The following is a 19,812-nucleotide window of genomic DNA, read 5'->3' as shown; positions in this document are numbered from 1 at the left end:
AAAGCATGTCCTGAATTTGTACACAACCACTCAGACAACCACAACCTACCATTGCAATTTAAGCTCTTCCAGAGTATTTCTCTACCTTTGCAGTAGAAGAGTATCTCTGAACACATATTTCCAGATTCCCTTTTGGTTTTAGGTCTAGTCTTTGACATATTATTCTGCTCAGAGCTAAACTATTCGAAAGTATCTCTGGCTGCATGCTTAGGATCTGTGCCCTGCTGGAAGGTAAATCCTTCCTTTCACTCTTTTTTTTTTTTCTTTGCCTCAAGCAGGTTTTCTTCCAGGATTGTCCTTTGAACGCAAACTTTGAACAGACTGCCTTATCTTTTAGCAATACTTTTCTTCCAGCACTCTTTAATGAATGCAGATTTGCTTCGCGCAATACTAAGGCTACGTTTACATGCCAGGCAAATGCGACACATATCAGACTTCTAGCTGATATGTGGTACTGGTACTACACTGGACATTTGTCCAGTAGTATTGGACGTGTCTGTAGTTTGAACTATCATGTTGCATCTTATTTAACTTTTGCTTCATTGACATTAGAGATGTCTCATAATTCTGCACCACAAGAAGCCAGACATGGTAAATGTGCAGGTAAACAGTGGCTGATAATTATGACTCTGAAAATTCTGAAAGAAGTTTGTCAGTGAAGCTCTTCACTTCACAATCCAATGACGCTTCCAAACAGACTTCCCTACAAAAGTTGTAGTCAGTGGTTCACAAAATTAATTGTACTTCCCCTTATTTAGCAGTGCTTAATTTTTATTAGCTGTACTTTCTTTTTATTAACTTCCTTTGTTTTGTTTTCGTCTTGTGACATTACTGTTGGCTCCAGTTACTGAATGACTTTAAAACCGATCCACTGACTGTGGCGTCCATTATTCCTTCTGTAAACAATGTGGTGCAGTGTGACATCTACGCTCTTCTGTACATCTGGGTGGCTTTGAGGTTGTAAGCTTTTCACACACAAATCTGACTGAGGTGTGTGAACAACAACGCAAAGAAAGTAATAACCTGATTGGACCCAAATCTTGGTGTGGTCCAAAGATTTTCCTGATCTGTGGATCTCTGAAGCTCCTACAACATCAACACGGCCATCTTGGCAACTTTTCTGACCAATGCTTCCCTTGCCCAGCCTGTTTTTGTCCCATACTCTTGTCTAACCTAAACTTGTGTTAAACTTTTCACAACTTTATCTTTGACTATTTTGTTGTTTTAATTTAGGAACATTAAAAAACACTGAAGGTTGTTGCTGTAATGGGTATTATTAATTAGGTAAGCCAAAGTATATCCAACTGAAGCGTCCAACCTAAAACAAATAACATAAAAAAAAGTAATATGAATGTCACCAGTTGCATTTTGTTAAACTAGTTTATATTTGCATAAAATGTTATTATTAAAAAAAAGCAACAACAATGTGCTCTTATTTAAAGCACAGGTTAGCACAAAGTGTGTCTTCAATGCAAGTTTCTCTATTTCTCGTTTCCCATTTGAGTCATTTTGCAAAGTAAGACTATAAAACATCAAAAATTTTACTGCTAACTGTTTTAGTGAATAAAAATGTCAAGTTTTTTTCTTGGTTTTGACACAATCTCATTTCACCAACCAAAGGACTATTGGCTCGATCAGATTACTAACCTCACACTTGAGAGTCACCAGACTTTCTCATCATTCCTGGTCCTCGGGGACCACGGCCCTGCATATTTTAGATGTCTCTGCTCGAGCACACCTGATTCCAATGATAGCATTAACCCCTGCATGCCACCAAGTGCTGGAGAAGCATGGTAATCACCCATTTATTCAAGTGTGGCAGAAAGGAAACACTTAAAACATGCGGGGCAGTGGTCCCTGAGGTCCAGGACTGAGAAACAATGAGATGCTCCAGACAATTTTAACTTGATGGGTTCCAGTTAAATTAAAATGATTAGACCCCATCAAGTTAAATTTTGATCGAAACCCAATCATTACATACAGAATGCAAAACTAAGAACTCTCACTATTTTTCTAACATTTTCAATCAAAAGCATACTGAAAGATGCATTTTAGTTTAAGATAAAGACTAGAGACATTTGCTTTGATGCTACAAATCTTTGCGATGCAATTTCTTTAAATTTTGACAGATTTTAAAATGGCACATCAAGTGTTGAGTCAGAATATATAGCACATATTGTGTCATTTTAAAGTTCTTACAATTTATAGAAAAAAAGTAAAAACAGATGCCTAAGTGGGGTTTAAAGACATTTGAAATGCGTATCAAGACCTGGTACAACTTTTCATTCCAGTATCTTTTATAACCAGCAGTGTTCTTTACAAAGTACATCAAATTCAAATGTTCAGCTGAGCTCAGAAATTGAGACACAGTAAGATAGTGTCAAAATTTAAAGATTACAGTAAATTGTTTCTTCTGTCAGTATAAAGAATCTTAAGTGCTTTGGGAAGGTCGACTCATTTTTAAATGATGCAGATTTCAAAACAAACAGTTTTTAACAGTTAAAAACAATATATAAAATGAAATGTTATTTAAATGAAGTACCAAAGAGAAAACAAATGAACTCTGTAACTCACCATCACACATGAAGAATTTGGATTCTCCAAGGCTAATCTCACCATGGGTAGGTGTGATCTGGACCTCCAATGAAACTACAAATGAAAAGAAAGGCACACAATTATGAAATGTACAAGCAGTAATATGAAATATGATTAGCAGAAATAAAGCACGCACATAAATTATTTAAAAACTACTTAGATTTGTCACTACTGACATAACAATTTGCAGTATCCGTTGGAAATAATGTCTGTAAAGAACTTCTCAAGCCTTTCAATAATGGCAAAGTACTTGAGTTAGATTTTAAACGAGGTTTTCCCCCACAAAACATGCAAAGCTCAGTGGTTGGGCGCTAGGGCAGACATTCATCCAGCGGCCAGTTGTGTTTTTCAGTTAAAAAATATTTAAAACATTGACAGGAAACTTCAAAATATCACTTGATAATTATGTGTTATTAAAAGATTGGAAGATTAATACTTGAACACCAACTATATAGTCTTAAAAATGAAAATATTTTAAAAAGACTTAAAAAAAAACAAAAAAAAACAATGCTTAGCCTGGTGGGGGCACAAATAAAGACTGGTGGCCAGCCAAACTTATCATACAATGAGGGAAACCCTGTTAAGTAAATATGTGTATCTAAATGAGGCAAATATATTTGAATGTAATTCTGATAACATTTTAACAAAGTTATCAGCCACTAAAAAATCCTAAATATTGTTGTTGTTTTTTTTTACTCTAAAGAAAACAAAAGGTCTTTTATACAAAATAGAGAATTCTTGTACTGTTCAAGATCATAGTTTCCTTGTGGTAACAACATGTACTGCCTGTATATAGAAGTGGTTGCATATCCAAGGCTACATTCATACTTATTTTTAAATTTTTTTATTTTTTATTCTTATTTTTTGTAGACTGGATGAGCAGTGAAAACAACAAATCTGCGGAAAGCAAAGCCCGTGCACATCAATAACTGTACCAATTTTGGCTCCTTGCAGACCTGCTACCAAAACATGACTAACAATCCCTCCCTCTCCACTGCCAGCAGCCCTGTCCTTTCAAGAAAAATAACATCAAGTTATCACCACAATTAATCAGTTCCACACACACAGAAGGAACTGGTGCAGCTGGAGAAGAAAAACAGCTCTGTCACGATGTGTCAAGAGGAAAGAAATGTTTAGTTACTTTAATAAATGACGTCCACTTGCAACATGAGATATTGTAAATTATTTCAAAAAACGATGTGCGCCACAATTCACAAAAAAAAAAAAATACAGTAGAAACAATAACCTACAGTTACCAACAATTAAAAATAAGTACATAAAATATATGTCTAATTAACCAAATATATAATTTCCAAAAACAATCATCTTTCAAAGCTGAACTTTGGTGCTTGTGCGGGTTAACCAATCAGACGTTAGCATCTGTCTGACAAAACCCATGGAAAGTCTAGAGCCAAAACTGCTCTGTTTTGTGTCGTTCTATAAAATGCATTGTTTCTTATAATTTTCTTGTGTATTTTTAAGTGATGTGTGGTTTTCATTTTCATTTTTTAGGCTGGCTTTGATAACTGTCGATGAAAATTTGCTAACTTTAGCTGTTAGTCATTGAATAATGTGAACTGTCCCTTGACAAATAAATAATTTAATCAGTTAATTAACTTGATTATGGGCTGTAGCAAAAGGACCATTAACTGAATAAGGATAATAAAATCAATATATTTCATTTCTAACTATAATCACTCATTTTATTTGTCATTTTTAATTTGTTGTAGATGCACACTTTAACAAATTTCCAGATATATTCAAACTGTGAGAGCTACATGTATTTATTACTGCACAGCTGTACTGCGTATAGTGAGATGCAAGTCTGCCCCTCCACCACCTGTTTCTAGGCACTGCTGTCAGCAGGTAACTAATAAGCTTTGAAACATTTCCTTTGTTTACAAAAAGAAAAAAAATGAGGCTGTTAGGAAACGTATCCGGTCTGGAAAAAGGGAAAGACGGGATGTATAAACTAAAATTCACATTAGTTCCATTATGGCAGCTCTGTTTTAAAACTACAGCTGGTAAATTATGAGCAACACGTCTGTGGGCTGATTACCGGCACACACAGCACGACTACTTAGATCAAATCATCTTGTTTGATTTGTTTTGGCAGTAAGGAGAAGAATGATAATGCAATATTTTTTCACAATTCTCACAAGAAAAATACTATGTTTATTGGTACAATATATATTTTCCTAGATATATAGGTATGATTTTTTTTTTTAATAGGAAAAACAAAATAATACATTTTCTAGACAAAGACAATATACATGTGAAAATAAAATCATTGCTTTCCTGTTTAAAATAAAAGCAGAAGTATACATTTTTTGTCTAAAAATGATGTGTAAATATCACATTGCAAAGGTTTACTCAAGTGACAGTTTCAAGTTGGCCTTACTATGCAAAGTAAGGGCAAAAAGACACAAAGTTATGATTTATCAATGGAAAAAAGAACATGGAGTGACTGAAGAAACTGGGATTTTAAATAAAGTAACATGAATTCCCTCTAGCATGTCAAAAGAAGATGGCTCCGTCTGAATAACTAAGACAGCCAAAGATAAAGGATAATTGGCAAACACTTTAATTTTACTGCACAATCTAACACCTGGTGCACAGCTTCAGCAGAATTCATTTGAGTCAGATTTAAAGCAGTTTTCTATTATTTTCAATCAAATTTAATTGATAGTAAATTATATAAAAACATGTCCTAAGAAGCAGCAAAAAAAGGTAAAAGACAAAAAACTACATTTTGTGAGTGGAATCCTAAAGATAACTACCTAAAACGTATAACTTATAAAGAGAACATATTATAAATCCACATTTAATTATTACCTGGAAAGACGCAAGTTACAAAAAGAGGTCTAAATATGGCATGGCTGCAAGTACTGAAAATTTTATTTCATTCATTGATGAATTCATATCTAATTTAATCCAAGCAGTCATTGAGTTAGTCGAGCTGAATTAACTGCAAAAAAGCTCAAATTAAACAAAAGAAAGAGTTGTTCCACTTCCACTAGAGCACCTGTGTCAGAAAAAGACTTAGACTATAAAAGAATCACTTTAACTTACAATTCACTTTTTAGTAAAAAAAAAAAAAAAAAAAAAAAAAAAAGCTTGAGTTCCAAGGTAACAACATATTTTTGATGAAATCCTCAATTTTCCCAAGATTTTTTATTTTTTTTTTAATTGAGCCAGGGTGAATTATTTTCCAGCATGCTTAAATGTTCAAACAGAGAGAATATAAAACCAACATCAATCTCCTTGAAGAAAACACCAACAGATTTATGCTACTGAGATGGGAAAAAAAACATTTTGAATTAAGTTGGTGGAAAAAAAATCAAAGTGTTTGACAAAATGGAAACTCCACCAAATAACTCACATATTCAGGTGAAATGTCGCTGATTATAGATTTAAAGCCCAGAGCTTTATTTCTCCTTCTCCTTCAGATTCTTTGTCTGACTTTACAAAAAAAAACTGTTATAATCTCAAACTCATTTTTTGTGATCATTATTCCCTTTGATAAAGCACAAACAACAATACAAAGCACCACTATTATGCGGACATTGAGTAAGTATTCCATAATGATTATATCTAATCAATCCTTTTTATTCCTGCAGTACAGATCCAAGTCTTGAGAAACCCTATCTACAGATGGCATTCAATACATTTTCTTTCCTAATGACACTGAATGCATCATAAACTCAATGAAACATGCTACTGTGTCATCTCCCTGAGGGAAATGTCTTGTGTTGATTTTGTTTAGTTCCAACTGTATCCTTAGAGAAAAACATGCTGTGTGTATATAATAGGAGGCATAACAAAGAAAGCAATGAGCTGATTAGCCATATGCTATTTACCAACTACAAAATAATTCCATAGATGACAATAAACAGCAATCAAGAACTCTTTGTCTGTGTTTTTATAGAAATGCAGAACTTACACAATTAAGCAGAACACAGATGTTTAGAGTACTTACTTTCAATTCAAAACAAAATTAGATTTTTTGTTGTTGTTGTTGTTGTACATGAGTTAGCCAACCTTTGGGCATTGCTACATGATCAAGCATTTTATGACCAATCTGTTGTCATTCCCTTTCACTTCTACTTTATTTTAATCCTGTTGACAACTAATAGCACAGCAGTCAGGTAATTCCACAATCAGACTTTATGCACAGGTGGGATTGTGACATTACCAAGCTTGGATGACCTCCAGGGGCCAACCCATTTTTTTTCATACCTAGGTGCTTGACGTTTTCACACCTGTGGCCCTCTAAGTGGCTCTATCCATCTTTCCATCCATCCGTCTATCTCTCCCCACACACAAACTTATGAAAATAAAAGTATGGTAATTGTTGCTTGGTTTATTAATTTATTTCTTACACCTAGGCTTTTTGAAAATAAATAATATGACACTGAATCCTTTTCATTTCCCCTCAGATGGCACAACGTTTGTAAGAAAATGTATTCGTGGGTGAGTGATAGAGGGGAGTATGTGGGTTGCGACCATGAAAAACTTGCCAAATTCCCCATTTCTGACGGCAAACAGCTTATTCTGCTACTGACTCATGTTTTGTGTCGTTAATTGGATTGGATGCTTGACGTTTAGAAAACAAGAAATACTGATAATGTAAATATATATTTATTTAATACACAGGGGACTGTGTTTTGCATAAGACAACCCTACCCAACCACAACAGCCTGGCCTGCCTACTCATACTGATCCCCATTTTGGTCACACACCGCCGTAATTTGGCTTTCACAATCTTCAACTCGACATTCTCACAAGTCAGCCAATGTGGTTGTGTTGGTTAGTCTGGCCACGCTGATCCCAAATGTGCTTATTGGGTTAGAGGTCAGGACTGCAAACAGCCCATTTCATTTCCTCCGCTCCAAAATTGTGGAGGTAGTCTCCAACAAACCCGGCTCCGCGGGGGCGACGGTTGTCATCTTGGAGGAGAGAGCTGTGGCATCTAATTAAAGGGATTTCAGAAATGTAGGGAATGTTATGAGGGGAAAATTTAAGCAATTACGGGTAACTGGCCCAAGCCCGACTGTGACATCCAAATAATGATAAAATAAAAAAAATAAAAAAATGTGACAATCAAAATCTTTAGGAGCTCTTATTTTATGAGTCAACTGAAACCATTTGAATTTCTGTCGTAAATTCAGACAGCAGTAAGGAAGGCTCTAAAATCCCCGTTCCACTCCAAAACCAGCAATGCAAAACTGTCGTTATACTGCAGACGAGCTGACAGAGGGATGAGAGTTCCACTGGGGCCTTCCGACAACTGAACCCTATATCGTTTTCCCACTCAATCACTAAATGTTTTTTCTCTTTATTGAGCTGAGTGCTTTAAAAAGAAAAAAAAAAAAAAAAAACGGTGTCACACCTGCACAGTCTGAGAGTCTATCAAATTAAATCACTGTTAGCCAACCGCTAATTGGCTCTCTAATTGAAGGTAGAGCGGTGCTTCCTCTTCACTAAGACCTATGAAGGTTTTATAATTGCTCTCCAACCAACAGCTCACTTTTCATATATTAAAGAGAACAGTAGCTCCTGCAGCTCAATGCTTGAAAGAGACCAGAGACTCTCAAAGCAGGGGGCGGGGGGCAAATTACAAGAAGCAATTGTGAGGTCTGGAAATTTAATCTGCATGTGAACTTCTGGTAGCCTATCTGTTTGAAACCCAACACGTAGACTGTAGAATGCAAACCGATCAGTCACAACATAACAACTTCTGCCAACTAAGAGCTCTGGGTTAAAAAAAAAGGAGTACCTTTTGTCATCTTGCAATGAAATACTTTGCAGGAGAACCCTTGATTTTGGAATTGATATGCCAGACTGATCATTTGAAATACCAGCGATACACCAGATCCTCCAACATTTTGTATTTAACTGCTCAAAAATTCAATAAACCCATTGGCCTAGTTCCAAAACAGGAATGGAGGAAGAAAAATTTACATTTTATGTTCCAAAATACATTTTGTAAATGCATTAAGAAATGACAGAATACCAACAATGAATATGAGAAGTTGACACACCCATGTTACACAGTGAATAGAAATGTCAGAATTAGTCCACCTGTAATGTCAACAAGAATTTGACTGAATAACAAACTTTTTGGGAAGCAAAAAAGAAAATACAATAATATAGTTGCAGAAGTTTGCACACTCACTAAGTTTTCTGAGGAGTTTATTTGCGTGGCAAATGTTGACTTGGTAATTTTTTGTCCGTTCTGCAAAAACACTTCAAATCTATAAGACTGAGGACATTTCCTGTGCACTGAAGGAAGAAGACACAAGGTTAAGTGTGATTAAAATCAGTGAAGCACAAAGTGCTGGATAAAGCTGAAAAGATAAAATGTATTTTGTGCTCACTGAGACAGATCTTGCTCTTTTTAGCTAATATTTTATCAGCAAATTTAGTTGAGCAAAATTTAATGTTTTGTTGTGGTGTTAATTTTTTGGTTTTATCAAAAAAAGGTCTCGCTTGTAAATGAGATGCTGGATCTCAGTGAGAAATGCTATACAAATAAATGTCAAAAGAAATAAAATATCTGGAGCTCATAGTAAAAAGAAATTGAAACTTCAAATAAACACCAGGAAATCAATTTGAGATTTTTTAACAAGTTGCTTCTTCTGTTGCTTCATTCTTTTGTTGTCTCAGATATGTCTTGGCTCACTGTTGTGCTGACAGATAAAGTTCCTTTTCGTCATTTAGCTTTCAAGCACAGGACTGAACATTTGTGTCCACTATTAACTCGTATTTTCAACAGTTATTAACTCCCTCTATCCTTAACTAAGGGTCCAACTCTTAAACCATTCTGCTACCACCACTGTGCTTCACTATAGGTACGGTCTCATTATGATGATGAGCAGTGTTGGTTTTGCAGTAAAAATATCTTTTGTAATCACAACCAAAAAAGGTCAGACGCATCTTCATAAATGCTTTTGGAGACATCAGCTGCCGATGTTTGTTCCTATGTATAAGAAAAAGCTTCAATCTTGCCACCTAATCTCGCAATCCAGGGATACGGCACTCTGTCGATCGAGATTTGCTCCCTAGCTACGAAGTTCGGGACCTCTTTATAATTACACAATGCTTACAAATCCACTGTGGAACGAACATACAATGGAAAACATAAATCAGCTGATGGATTTGTCAGCTACTAAATAGTGGAGCAATAAAACAAACCACTGTGCCCCTCTTGATTACTCCTCTGTGTAGTTGTAAAGGCGCTGTCGGCTAATCTGGCTAACAATAATGATGCAACCAGACAATTGGAGCAGAAAATGTAGGAACCCCTAGCAGCCTACCCTGCTGCTTTAGTTGGTCACTAAACTAAATATTATACAAGAAAACCAGAAATATTGAACAGTCATATGAGCTCAACAAATATGTATAATTCTTAATATAGCTTTACGTATTTCAACTATCAGATTGGTGTAAAGTGCTTTCATACCATTCCATTTTCAATTGATTGATCATTTGAAAATGGATCATAGCACTTTGAAAAAATCCTTTACTAGTAATGTGGACTGTGGATGCTGAGTACTAGTGCTGCTGCAACATGTTTAACATTGAGATGCTATTTTAGGCTTGAATAGCTTCACTGACAGGCTAACTCGTTGCAAAACATACAACAAATTTAGCAAAAAGTCTCCCATCAAATCGTTGTTTTTGAAACAAATTTTAACTCCCACTGGACCAAAAGTGTTGTTGTCCAACACTGTTGCTTGTAGATTATATTTTTCTTTTACATTCATTCCAGAAACGCATGTTACTGAAATCTCTGTATAGAAAGTAACTAAAGATGATTGATTTTGCTAACGCATTTGAAAATCTGTTATTGATTAATTAAAATTAGCGCTTTAATGTCCCTGCACTGTTTTAAACACAATTTAATTTGCCACAGAACAATCCTTGGTGGCCCTTGGTTATAAAATGCATTATCAACAGCAAATTGACAAATAAAATAACACATTGAGACTTGAAAGATAAGCAAATATACTAACATCAAATTATTGCATGACTGGAATACAGGTACACATCTATGAAGGATGTTAACACGTAGACTAAGTCTGGTCTGTTTAACAAAGCCTGGACGTGACACTTCTAAACTATTGTCAAAAATGGTATTACGCATTAAGTATTTTTCATATTATTGGAAATGAGTTAGAAAGTTTGCATTGTTCAATCATAACAGATTATAGTTCATATTAAAAAGGTGTTAAAGTTTTGACGTTAACCTAAATTTTCACACCACAATAACTTGGCAATGTAACCGGTTGTGTGAAAACTTCTAATATCCACTAGGTATGTATATTTGTTATTAGAGTGGAAAGATTTTCAAGATTACCTCTCTGTCTAGAGAATTCCAATCAATAAGTTTTTGTTTATTGTGTTTTGAGTGTTTTAAGCAATGAAATGTTTTTGTACGAAAACCCAGGAAAGGACATGAGAATGAGGAAAAAGGAACTGAGCCTAAAGAGCATAAGAGAGACACAATGTCCCACTAATTGGTAAACCTAACCTTGAGCTCATGAAACTTGCATGCAAAACAGAAGTAGCAAAATCAAACGCATATTCGGCTTCCAAGTTGTTAAGGCACCTCTACAGAAGATGGGGCTGAGACCTGGAGAAAAATAAACAATTCAAGCGGAAAAAGGAGTGACCTAGTTTTGGGAGAACCGCAATTAAACTTGGCATTTCTTGGACGATTAGGAAAAAAAATCCCAGAGAGTCCCAGATCTAAAACCAACCTGCATTGACAGGCTATCACTGAATAAATCAAATCTGCTACAAAGCAGAGGTGTTTTGAGGGAGAGTGGAGGCATTTACAGGAGTTTAGAAAAATATTTTAAAGGGAAAAATAAATATTTAAAAAACTAAAAACCTTAAATTTGAAGTATTGATTCAAAATCTTGCCAATTACAAGTGCAGGATATTATTGGGATCCAATGGCAGCCCAAAGACAAACAGAGCTTGCAGTGCCAGCCACAAATCTGAGCTGCAAATTAAAAATCCTAATTACAAGAAATAAGCTTGATAATTTAGGAGCAGAGCAAAATAGTCTTCCAATTAAGCACAACACCAAGGGAAATGTGAAGAAGAAAACAGCAGGAAATCTAGAGGGTTTTTTTTCTTTCCCGCCTTCTATCAGGAAAACAAAAAGGGAGGAATTAGATGTGGCTCACACACCAGCGCTTTATTTTAGATTCACCAGTCAATGTAGCTGCGGGCAAAGTCGTGTTTGGACACAGGCTTGTCATGACTTTACGAGACAGCTTGCGTTGTCAATAATTCAAGTATCTGGAGGTCAACAACAAAAGCCTTTTGTTTTTCTGACTTAAAGATTATTAAACTCAATTGTGAGGTGAATATAAATGCCACATTACACTGGATAAATGCTGTATGATTTCAAATCAAATGTATGCTTTCCTATTAATAGGCTTATGACCAGCTACGACTGACTCGTTCGCCGTTCTCGCTTCACTCCAGGCTTTGTTATGCATTCCCCCTTTTAGAGACTGTAGTCGCTCTTTTTTTAGTATAGCCATAAGGTGTTGTACTACAGTGCTAAATACCAGTGCATGCACATGTGCCTGCACGTGCATGAAAGTGTTAGCATCTTCTGTGTAAACACGGTGATGACAGGAGGATTATTTCATGAATGAGAATGATGTACATTGATATCCTTGGGCTTAAGCAATCACCAGATCCAGCCGCTGCACCTTAAAACAGTCTCACGTTGCCTAAACCCCAACCTTTCCAGCTTAAGTTGCCCCTTTAATGCAAGTTCCAAACAAGAAGATGCTGGTATTTTAGAAGTAAAAGATAAAATATAAAGAGAAGGGACAGCAAATAGGTGAGAATTTATGCAGAGCTTAGCGTTTTTTTTTTTTTTCTCTTCTGGCCTTCGCGGTTATCTCAGAACACCTCGGATGCTGCAGACTACACTTTGGGGCGTTGCAGTAAGCCTCAGCCCAAGACGCGATTCAGCTCACTTGCTATGTGGGATTATGCTTATTATCTGTTCTGCCAGTGTGAAACACACACATAAACATTCATAGCTACTTAAAGAGTTTCAGCCTGCCACGTCGGTGGGCTTGACGTAAACCCAAGCTCGCAGATCGCCGAGGTAAAATAAGCAGATTTCTGATGTGTCCTTCAAACAAACAGTAACCCACAGAAAGTGAGAATCATTGAGTAACTGAAGATACATGACATTTTTTTTTTATTATTATTACATTTTTAAATAAAATACAAGCAACATGGCACAAGTCACATAAAATAACCCACTGCCTGATGCTATATGTGTTCTCTGTGTGCTGCAAAAACAGCTCTGACCCACTGCGGCCCAGAAGGAGGACCTCAGAGAGTGCTCGGTGTCTCTGGCAACAGCCTCTTTAGGTCCTGTGGGTAATTGGGTGGAGCTTCTGTTGATCAGGCTTTCAGCACATCCAACAGATGCTCAATCAGATTGCAATCTGGGGGATTTGAAGGCTGACTCAGTGCCTGTAGCTCTTTGTCATGTCATTCCAGATCTTTTACTTGTCTTTTTTTTTTTTTTTTTTTCAATGTGGTGGGCACAGGGTTACTTTAGTTGCTGAGTGCATTAAGTGTTGTTGTTTTTGTGTTTTCTGCTTGTAGAGGCACTTGGTGTGCAACAATGATGAGGTGGGTGGCAGTTAGAAGGATGAAACACAAAACAAAACAAAAAAAAGGCCCTTAAATTCACACTTTCAATGAGTTTACTATATTTCTATTTCACTGTGTCTCAGGGAAAGTGACATATTATTGCATTTCTCTGACAGCCTAATAACAGTCAAGCTAGGTTTCTGACACGCAGAATGTGGAAGCGGGTTACGGTGCCCTGATGAATCATTCCTATTTGAACTTCTTCAAATTTTGTCTTGTTCCAACTTTGCAAAACAGCTCGAGCTGAGTGAAATTTAATGGAGAGCGTCTAGGAGTAGAAATTTTCAAACTTTGTCACTGACTGTCAGCTGAATTTAGTTGCAGATGTCTGAGGCCACACACACACATAAATAAGCTTGGATCCAAATCCTTTTATTGCAGCAGCTCATTAAAGAGTTAGGGGAATGGAGGTTAGTGGGCGGGCTTCTCTACTGGTGGTCAACATCAAGATCCAAGTGTTAAGTTGGGAAAGTTCTTGTTTTTTTTGTGATGCAATATTTGACACATTAATTACTTAATCAAGCCATTCATTTATGTCTACCTTTATTGCCAGTTATCCTCCATAGAAACAAAAGAGCTGTTAAAAATGGGCTAATTTATTGCATGAACAGTTAGTAGGGCTGTAACTTTTCATCGAATGATTACAGCAACTCGGTTTTTAAAATCCCTCGACGCAAATTATGCGTCTTGAAGCTTCATTAAATTATGTTTCACTATTTAGCGCTATGTGTTCCAGCTCGATAATTATTTGTGTTGCGCAACACTCTCGCTCCTGAAATTCAGTTGTTGATGAATGCTAAGTGCTAGACTATCCCTGAGCTGCTACCAGAGTTTGTCCATTAAACTGACTACAGACTGGAGTATTTGTTTTTTTTTTATTTTAAGTGTCTTTGTTACACTGCTGCTTTATTATTTTTATTATTAAATTTGATGTAATTTCAGAATTCTATGCAATTTCTGTCCAGGTTGGCATAAAAATGACCTGTTGTTACAGTTTAATTTTCTAAGCTACACTAAAGTTAGAGTCAGGGATGCACAGGCATGAAAATTTGGGCCAATATTTATATCTGATACAAGTATTTTAATTTATTAGATTTTTTTTATTTGGTTACTCAATTAATTGTCAAAATGATTGATATATTACTCGTTTACTAAAGTAATTGTTCACAACAGCCCAACAACAGATTCACAGATGCAATTGTGTAAAAATGATTTAAATGAAAATTGTATTGATTTTTCTTTGAGAAAATTAATATCCTCAAAGAAAGAATGTGACAATCTGTAGTTCTAGTACCATCTCTTCCTCTTCCTTAATAATTTTCCATGCTACCAAAGATATTCTACCTTTAAGAAAGAGATAGTAAATTAGAGTTGCAAGTTAGATAATATATGATCTGCATATCTTGAAAAGAGTATGTCTAATAAAGTGGACGACCAGCCTAGGCGTTAGCTTTTCCAATACTAATGGCAGCCAATTCAATTCTAATCGCTCTATAGTCTTTTTTATTCCTGACTGTATATCTAAATATATACAATCTGCAGAGTCCTGTGTGGTTGCACAGAAAAGCCCAGCATAACTGAGGGACATGAACTGTAATTTGTCTAGACTTTCATTTGATTTATTGTCACACAGACATGCGAGGATACACAAAAAAACGATTCAGTACAGAAAAGTGAGGCTTCAAAAGCGGGGACAAAAGGTCGGCTGATCAATAACAAAAACATCAAGCTGCCATTTAAATCTATCGAGGCATAGAGCTTGTAATCGATAGTCCCTTATTTTGTTTTTAAATGATTTTGACCATTGCATGTAAGATTTTCGACAGGATCATTTGTTCTATTTTTTTTTTTATTATTGTTTTTAAGGTTTATTTTCGTAGACGCACAAATCTTTTTCTGGTGTACACTTGACATTCATATCAGTGATTAGACAAGACTTCATACTTTAAATCGTCATTTTTGTCCTTGATGCCAATTTATTTCATTGTGTGATTTGACATGTTTGAAACTCCAGTCATTCATTTTATTATGCTCTACATATTAAATCCATCATTTTGTCCAGAAGTGGTTATTAAAGTCGAAATTATATTTTTCTTTTTTCATCTGCTTTCCAATCAACTGAAAAACTGTCATGGAGCAGTGAAAGCTGATTACAGCTTTACACTGCACTGACTGAACTGCTTATACTGACTGCTTTCAGCTGTGGTGGTTCCTGTATTACCACCACTCCAGGCAAAATACCTCCTTCTAATGAGAGTCGCACAAAGGAGAAGAAATTCTTTGAACCAGAAAAGCACAAAAGTAGATTGGATTTAGAGAGTAATTTAAAAAAATGCAGCAAAAGCTGTCTACTACTAGGGTAAAAATGTCTGTGTTTTTGCTTATATCTTTCCAAGTTGACGCAGTCACATAGTGAACTGTGTTGACTAACCAACTCCAACATCTGTCTTGTCAAATTAGGCTGTTTTTAATTTGGCAGTAGTTTGATCATTACTTTAGCATACTAAAACAAATTCCTCCTTCTTTATTTGTGAATTTTCTTTAAAGTTCTGTTATCTTACATCTAATCTTATCACACAAATGACTTCTCAGTCCAACATTCCTACGAACAGTAGTAAACAACCTAACGGACAAAAATTGTTGTGAAGACAAGCTGAAGGTAGAGAGTCTGAGCTTCTTAAAGAAACACAAGCCCAATTTCTAGGTGTCAAATTACTTTTAAGTCAAATTTGATATATAAAGCATTTTTATAACAACTGAAGGTAACATAGATACTTAATTGTGATATAAAATGACACTTTTCTTTTTTTAAGTTGCTGAAGTGGTTTGCATATCTAGTTGGCAAACTTGTCACACCACAGGCATAAATCTCACTGTAATATAAATAAGTTGCTGAATATATATGGGCAGCATTTAATATTCTTGGACAGTCCAAACTCCAATAACTTTAGGAAGCCCTGATATGTGTGCAAGTTCTTCTTTTTTAAAAACCACTTTGGCTCCTGCGGAAGCAGAGGCCGGCTCATAAATTCTGTGTTTTGGTCCACTGCACACAAAAGACTTCACACGTATTCCTTCTTTGTTAACATCAATACAAAGACGGCACAAACCCAAAGCTTTTAATTTTGTAAACACTCACCATTAAGGTCCCCACTAACATGTTTTTTGTTTTTTTTTAATAATAATAAAATACCTTTATTCTGAACTCCCAGCTTTTAAGGAAGAAGTAAATATTTGCTTGCTGCTCATGTCTCTCAACCACAGTTAAACTCAATTGTACTAGTTGCTATGGAAACATGTCTCTCCACCCCCAGCTCTCCCTCCACTCCCCTCCCATCTCCCCTTATTTTGACATCACTACTTTCTTTCCTCTGCTCTCTCCTAACTCTCTTACATGGCTGATTGGATGCAGCAGTACAGCCTGAGAGGAGTGCCTATTTACATTGGAGAGGCTGTCAAAACATCACAAATGGTTTCAGTTGATCACAATGACTAGTGAATGGTATGATCTCCCAACTTCTGCACCAGGAAACTCCACGTATTCAGGAAAACCGTTTTCGGATTGACTCCTCTAAGCAGAATCGGGATTTTATCACTCATGATGTTGAGTAGCACTTTTTGATGCACAGCTTGTGCCTTCCTTTTTATAGCTCAAGGCGGAGGCACTGATATCTTCCAGGCTTTAGACATTTCATCTGTACATTACTGTTGTATTATTTTTTTCTTTCTTTTTCAAACCACAAGGACCATACCAGATGGTCAGCGGCTTTATATTTAATCTCTGTATTAGCTTTAGAAGAAATGGTTATGTACCAACCCAAAAGGAAGTGGCGGTGTTGTGACACTCACTGGAACCTAATTAGACGTGCTCCAAAGCTTCCAGTCCAAATTACCCGTGTAGAATTTAAACTTAAATCTTAATACTGCATCATAGTTTCGGGGCATCCATTTGAAGTCCCTTATAATCCAGTTCATGTGCTTAAATCACTTTTGTGAAATAATGATTAGTTTTATCTGGAAATTACAGTATTCTGCTATCACGGTCTACAGATAGTGGGATTTATTTTAACGGATTGTTACATTTTGTGAACTTATATCGCTGAAGTAATGGTGATGCTTATATATTATAAAGCAGCACACATTATAATAAGAGGGTAGAGCCATAATAGTTGGCTACCTCACTGCACAGATCAAGTCTGAAAAATATCTGATCAATCAGAAAAACTGTTGTTTTCATACTACAATAATTACATCAGCTTACTTTTTAGTCAATTTGCAATGGCAGGCCATTAAATGTTTAACTTTAGAGAAAGATAATGTTTGAAGTTCAAAGTGTAAGGATTTTTAATGTTACGTTTGGGTCACTTCGTTTTTGGTTATAATATACCATTGTATACAGTCTGCTACAGTCCTAATTTTCTTGCCATTTTCATAATTTTATTGCATTTTATGATTTAATGCAGATTTCTAATAGATTTAAACACGTCATTTCTTGGAGATATAATACAGCACAAGACAGTAGTTATTTAATGCCAGGCGGACATTTTAACAGTAAATAATGTGTCTAATGTGGGGCACTGTGCGGTAGTGGCAGAAAATAAATGTTCCCGACAAAGTTCTTAAATTTTGCAGAATCAACAAATGTCTCATATTTTAGGAAAAGATCCCACTCGCTTCAGTTTGGAACTTGGGATCCAACAAAACTGCAAACGTTCTTCTGTCCATAATATCCAATTCAATGGTGTCCTTGCAGTGCAAACGAAAGGCAACGTGGGTGGTGTTAGATTTCCTCTTTTTTAGAGGAAATCATCTTGCTGCAGCAAACCTGTGATTCACAGACAACTCCATTCTGCTTGCTCCTCTGTTTGCACCACCTTTTTACTGCAAAACAATGCTTAACCATGTTTGATGGATTTAAGTTTTTACCACTTGCTTTTTCTTCTCAGCCTCAACGACAGGAGAAGATTTTAACAATAATTAAACGGTAAAATGACTTTAACAGGAGATTTAATTTTTTTTTTTTTTTTTTTTTACAGAATTTTAAGCTAAAGCTTGTTCTTGAAGAATTTTGGATACAGGTTTTGGTTACATACAAAGGTTTTTTTCATCTTGAATTAATACATAAATATATATATACATATATATATATATATATATATATATATATATATATATATATATATATATGTATATATATATTTATAGTACAGTTTAGTACTTAATTACTACTCACAGTATGTTATATTTTCAGTATTTGTCCTCTTTTTTTAGTTAGAGATTTATTACTAAATTGGTTGACAATTATTCCAACAATTGATTAATCATGTTTCATCCTATTAATTGTTTTACGATAGTCACATTGTTTTCACTTGATTTTGCTCAAGAATGGCATTTCACAAATTAGCAGCAGTCCCTCTGGTCAGGGAATCAAATGTACTGTCATTGTTTCCTACTATTCTTTGCCTTTCCAGCTTTCCAGCATTGATTATTTACAGCTGCAAGTTGAGTTGAACATGTAAACATAATTATGAAAGACTGCTGTGTTTTTGTTTTTGGCAATCTACATAGCAAGGTGTGTGAATGAATAGGAATGGACTAGCAGTGCTGATTATATATTTACAATTACTCCATCCAGGCAACACAATAGCATGTCTCATGCAAAATCTATAATCACACTGCAGTGGTGTGTGTCTGAGTCCAAATCACAAAGTAGTAATGGAAGTTTTTGGGACCTTTCTCACCCACTGGACAGGAGTTGCTAGCCACAGGGACTTAAGAAGCAGGCTGGTTTCCTAGGCAAATCCAATTGTTGCTTTGGCCTCAAGACATGATAATTGATACTCCATTCCTTAGTTCTGTTTGATGTGCTGTCGGGGTTTTTTTCACAATGTCACTTCTAATTTATATTAGAGGACAAATGACTTGTTGTTTTCTATAGTAAGTCATTTTATTGCACTTTAAAAACCTCCATTTGTCAGGATTTTAATGTCAAAAGCCATAAAGTAGCCATTAATATCAACTTAGACATCCTGAAGAAACTGCAGCCCCATTCAAAACAGCAGGTGTTATTATGGGGGAAAACAATACTGCTGCACAGCAGGACTTTCACTAGAAGAAACCATGCTGGAATTTTCTTTCTACAAACACAAAGTTAACTACTCTCCACACCACCGAATCCAAGGTCAATACTGGTGTACTCCTCTTAATGATTTATTCAAAGGGACACACTGTTGGTATTTTCACATACTCTGGGACACAGTGTGTCTGCATAGGTGCTCAACCTCCAATTTCTACTGCATTTGAAATCAACATAGATGAGCATTAACATTGGAAAAGCCAAAAAGATCCAGGAGTTGTTCTGTCCATTAATGTGTGGGCATTATTGGGATATTCGAATTTTAAGAAAATGGATGGGTATGTGAAATAATAATTTGAATTTGTCATGGCAAAACATCCATCTGATCCCTAAAATCACAATTATTGTGTTTATATATTGCTCTCCTTGGAGTGTTT

The 19,812-nt window shown here is 35.7% G+C and overlaps 1 protein-coding gene across 13 annotated transcripts in view; it reads right to left on the bottom strand.

Moving 5' to 3' along the window:
• The window catches only part of ncam1b (neural cell adhesion molecule 1b), a 108,482-nt gene that overhangs the window by 56,560 nt on the left and 32,110 nt on the right, over positions 1-19,812 (bottom strand). For all 13 annotated transcript variants that reach the window (XM_044119195.1, XM_044119186.1, XM_044119190.1 and 10 more), the window contains exon 2: positions 2,575-2,649. In XM_044119195.1, the coding sequence (XP_043975130.1) occupies positions 2,575-2,649 (75 nt within the window). The remainder of the gene's footprint in view (positions 1-2,574; positions 2,650-19,812) is intronic.

This window comes from Gambusia affinis, linkage group LG06, assembly GCF_019740435.1.
Source record: "Gambusia affinis linkage group LG06, SWU_Gaff_1.0, whole genome shotgun sequence".
NCBI lineage: Eukaryota > Metazoa > Chordata > Actinopteri > Cyprinodontiformes > Poeciliidae > Gambusia > Gambusia affinis.
Note: the sequence above shows the minus strand (reverse complement) of the source record. Positions and strands in the feature narration are given on the sequence as shown.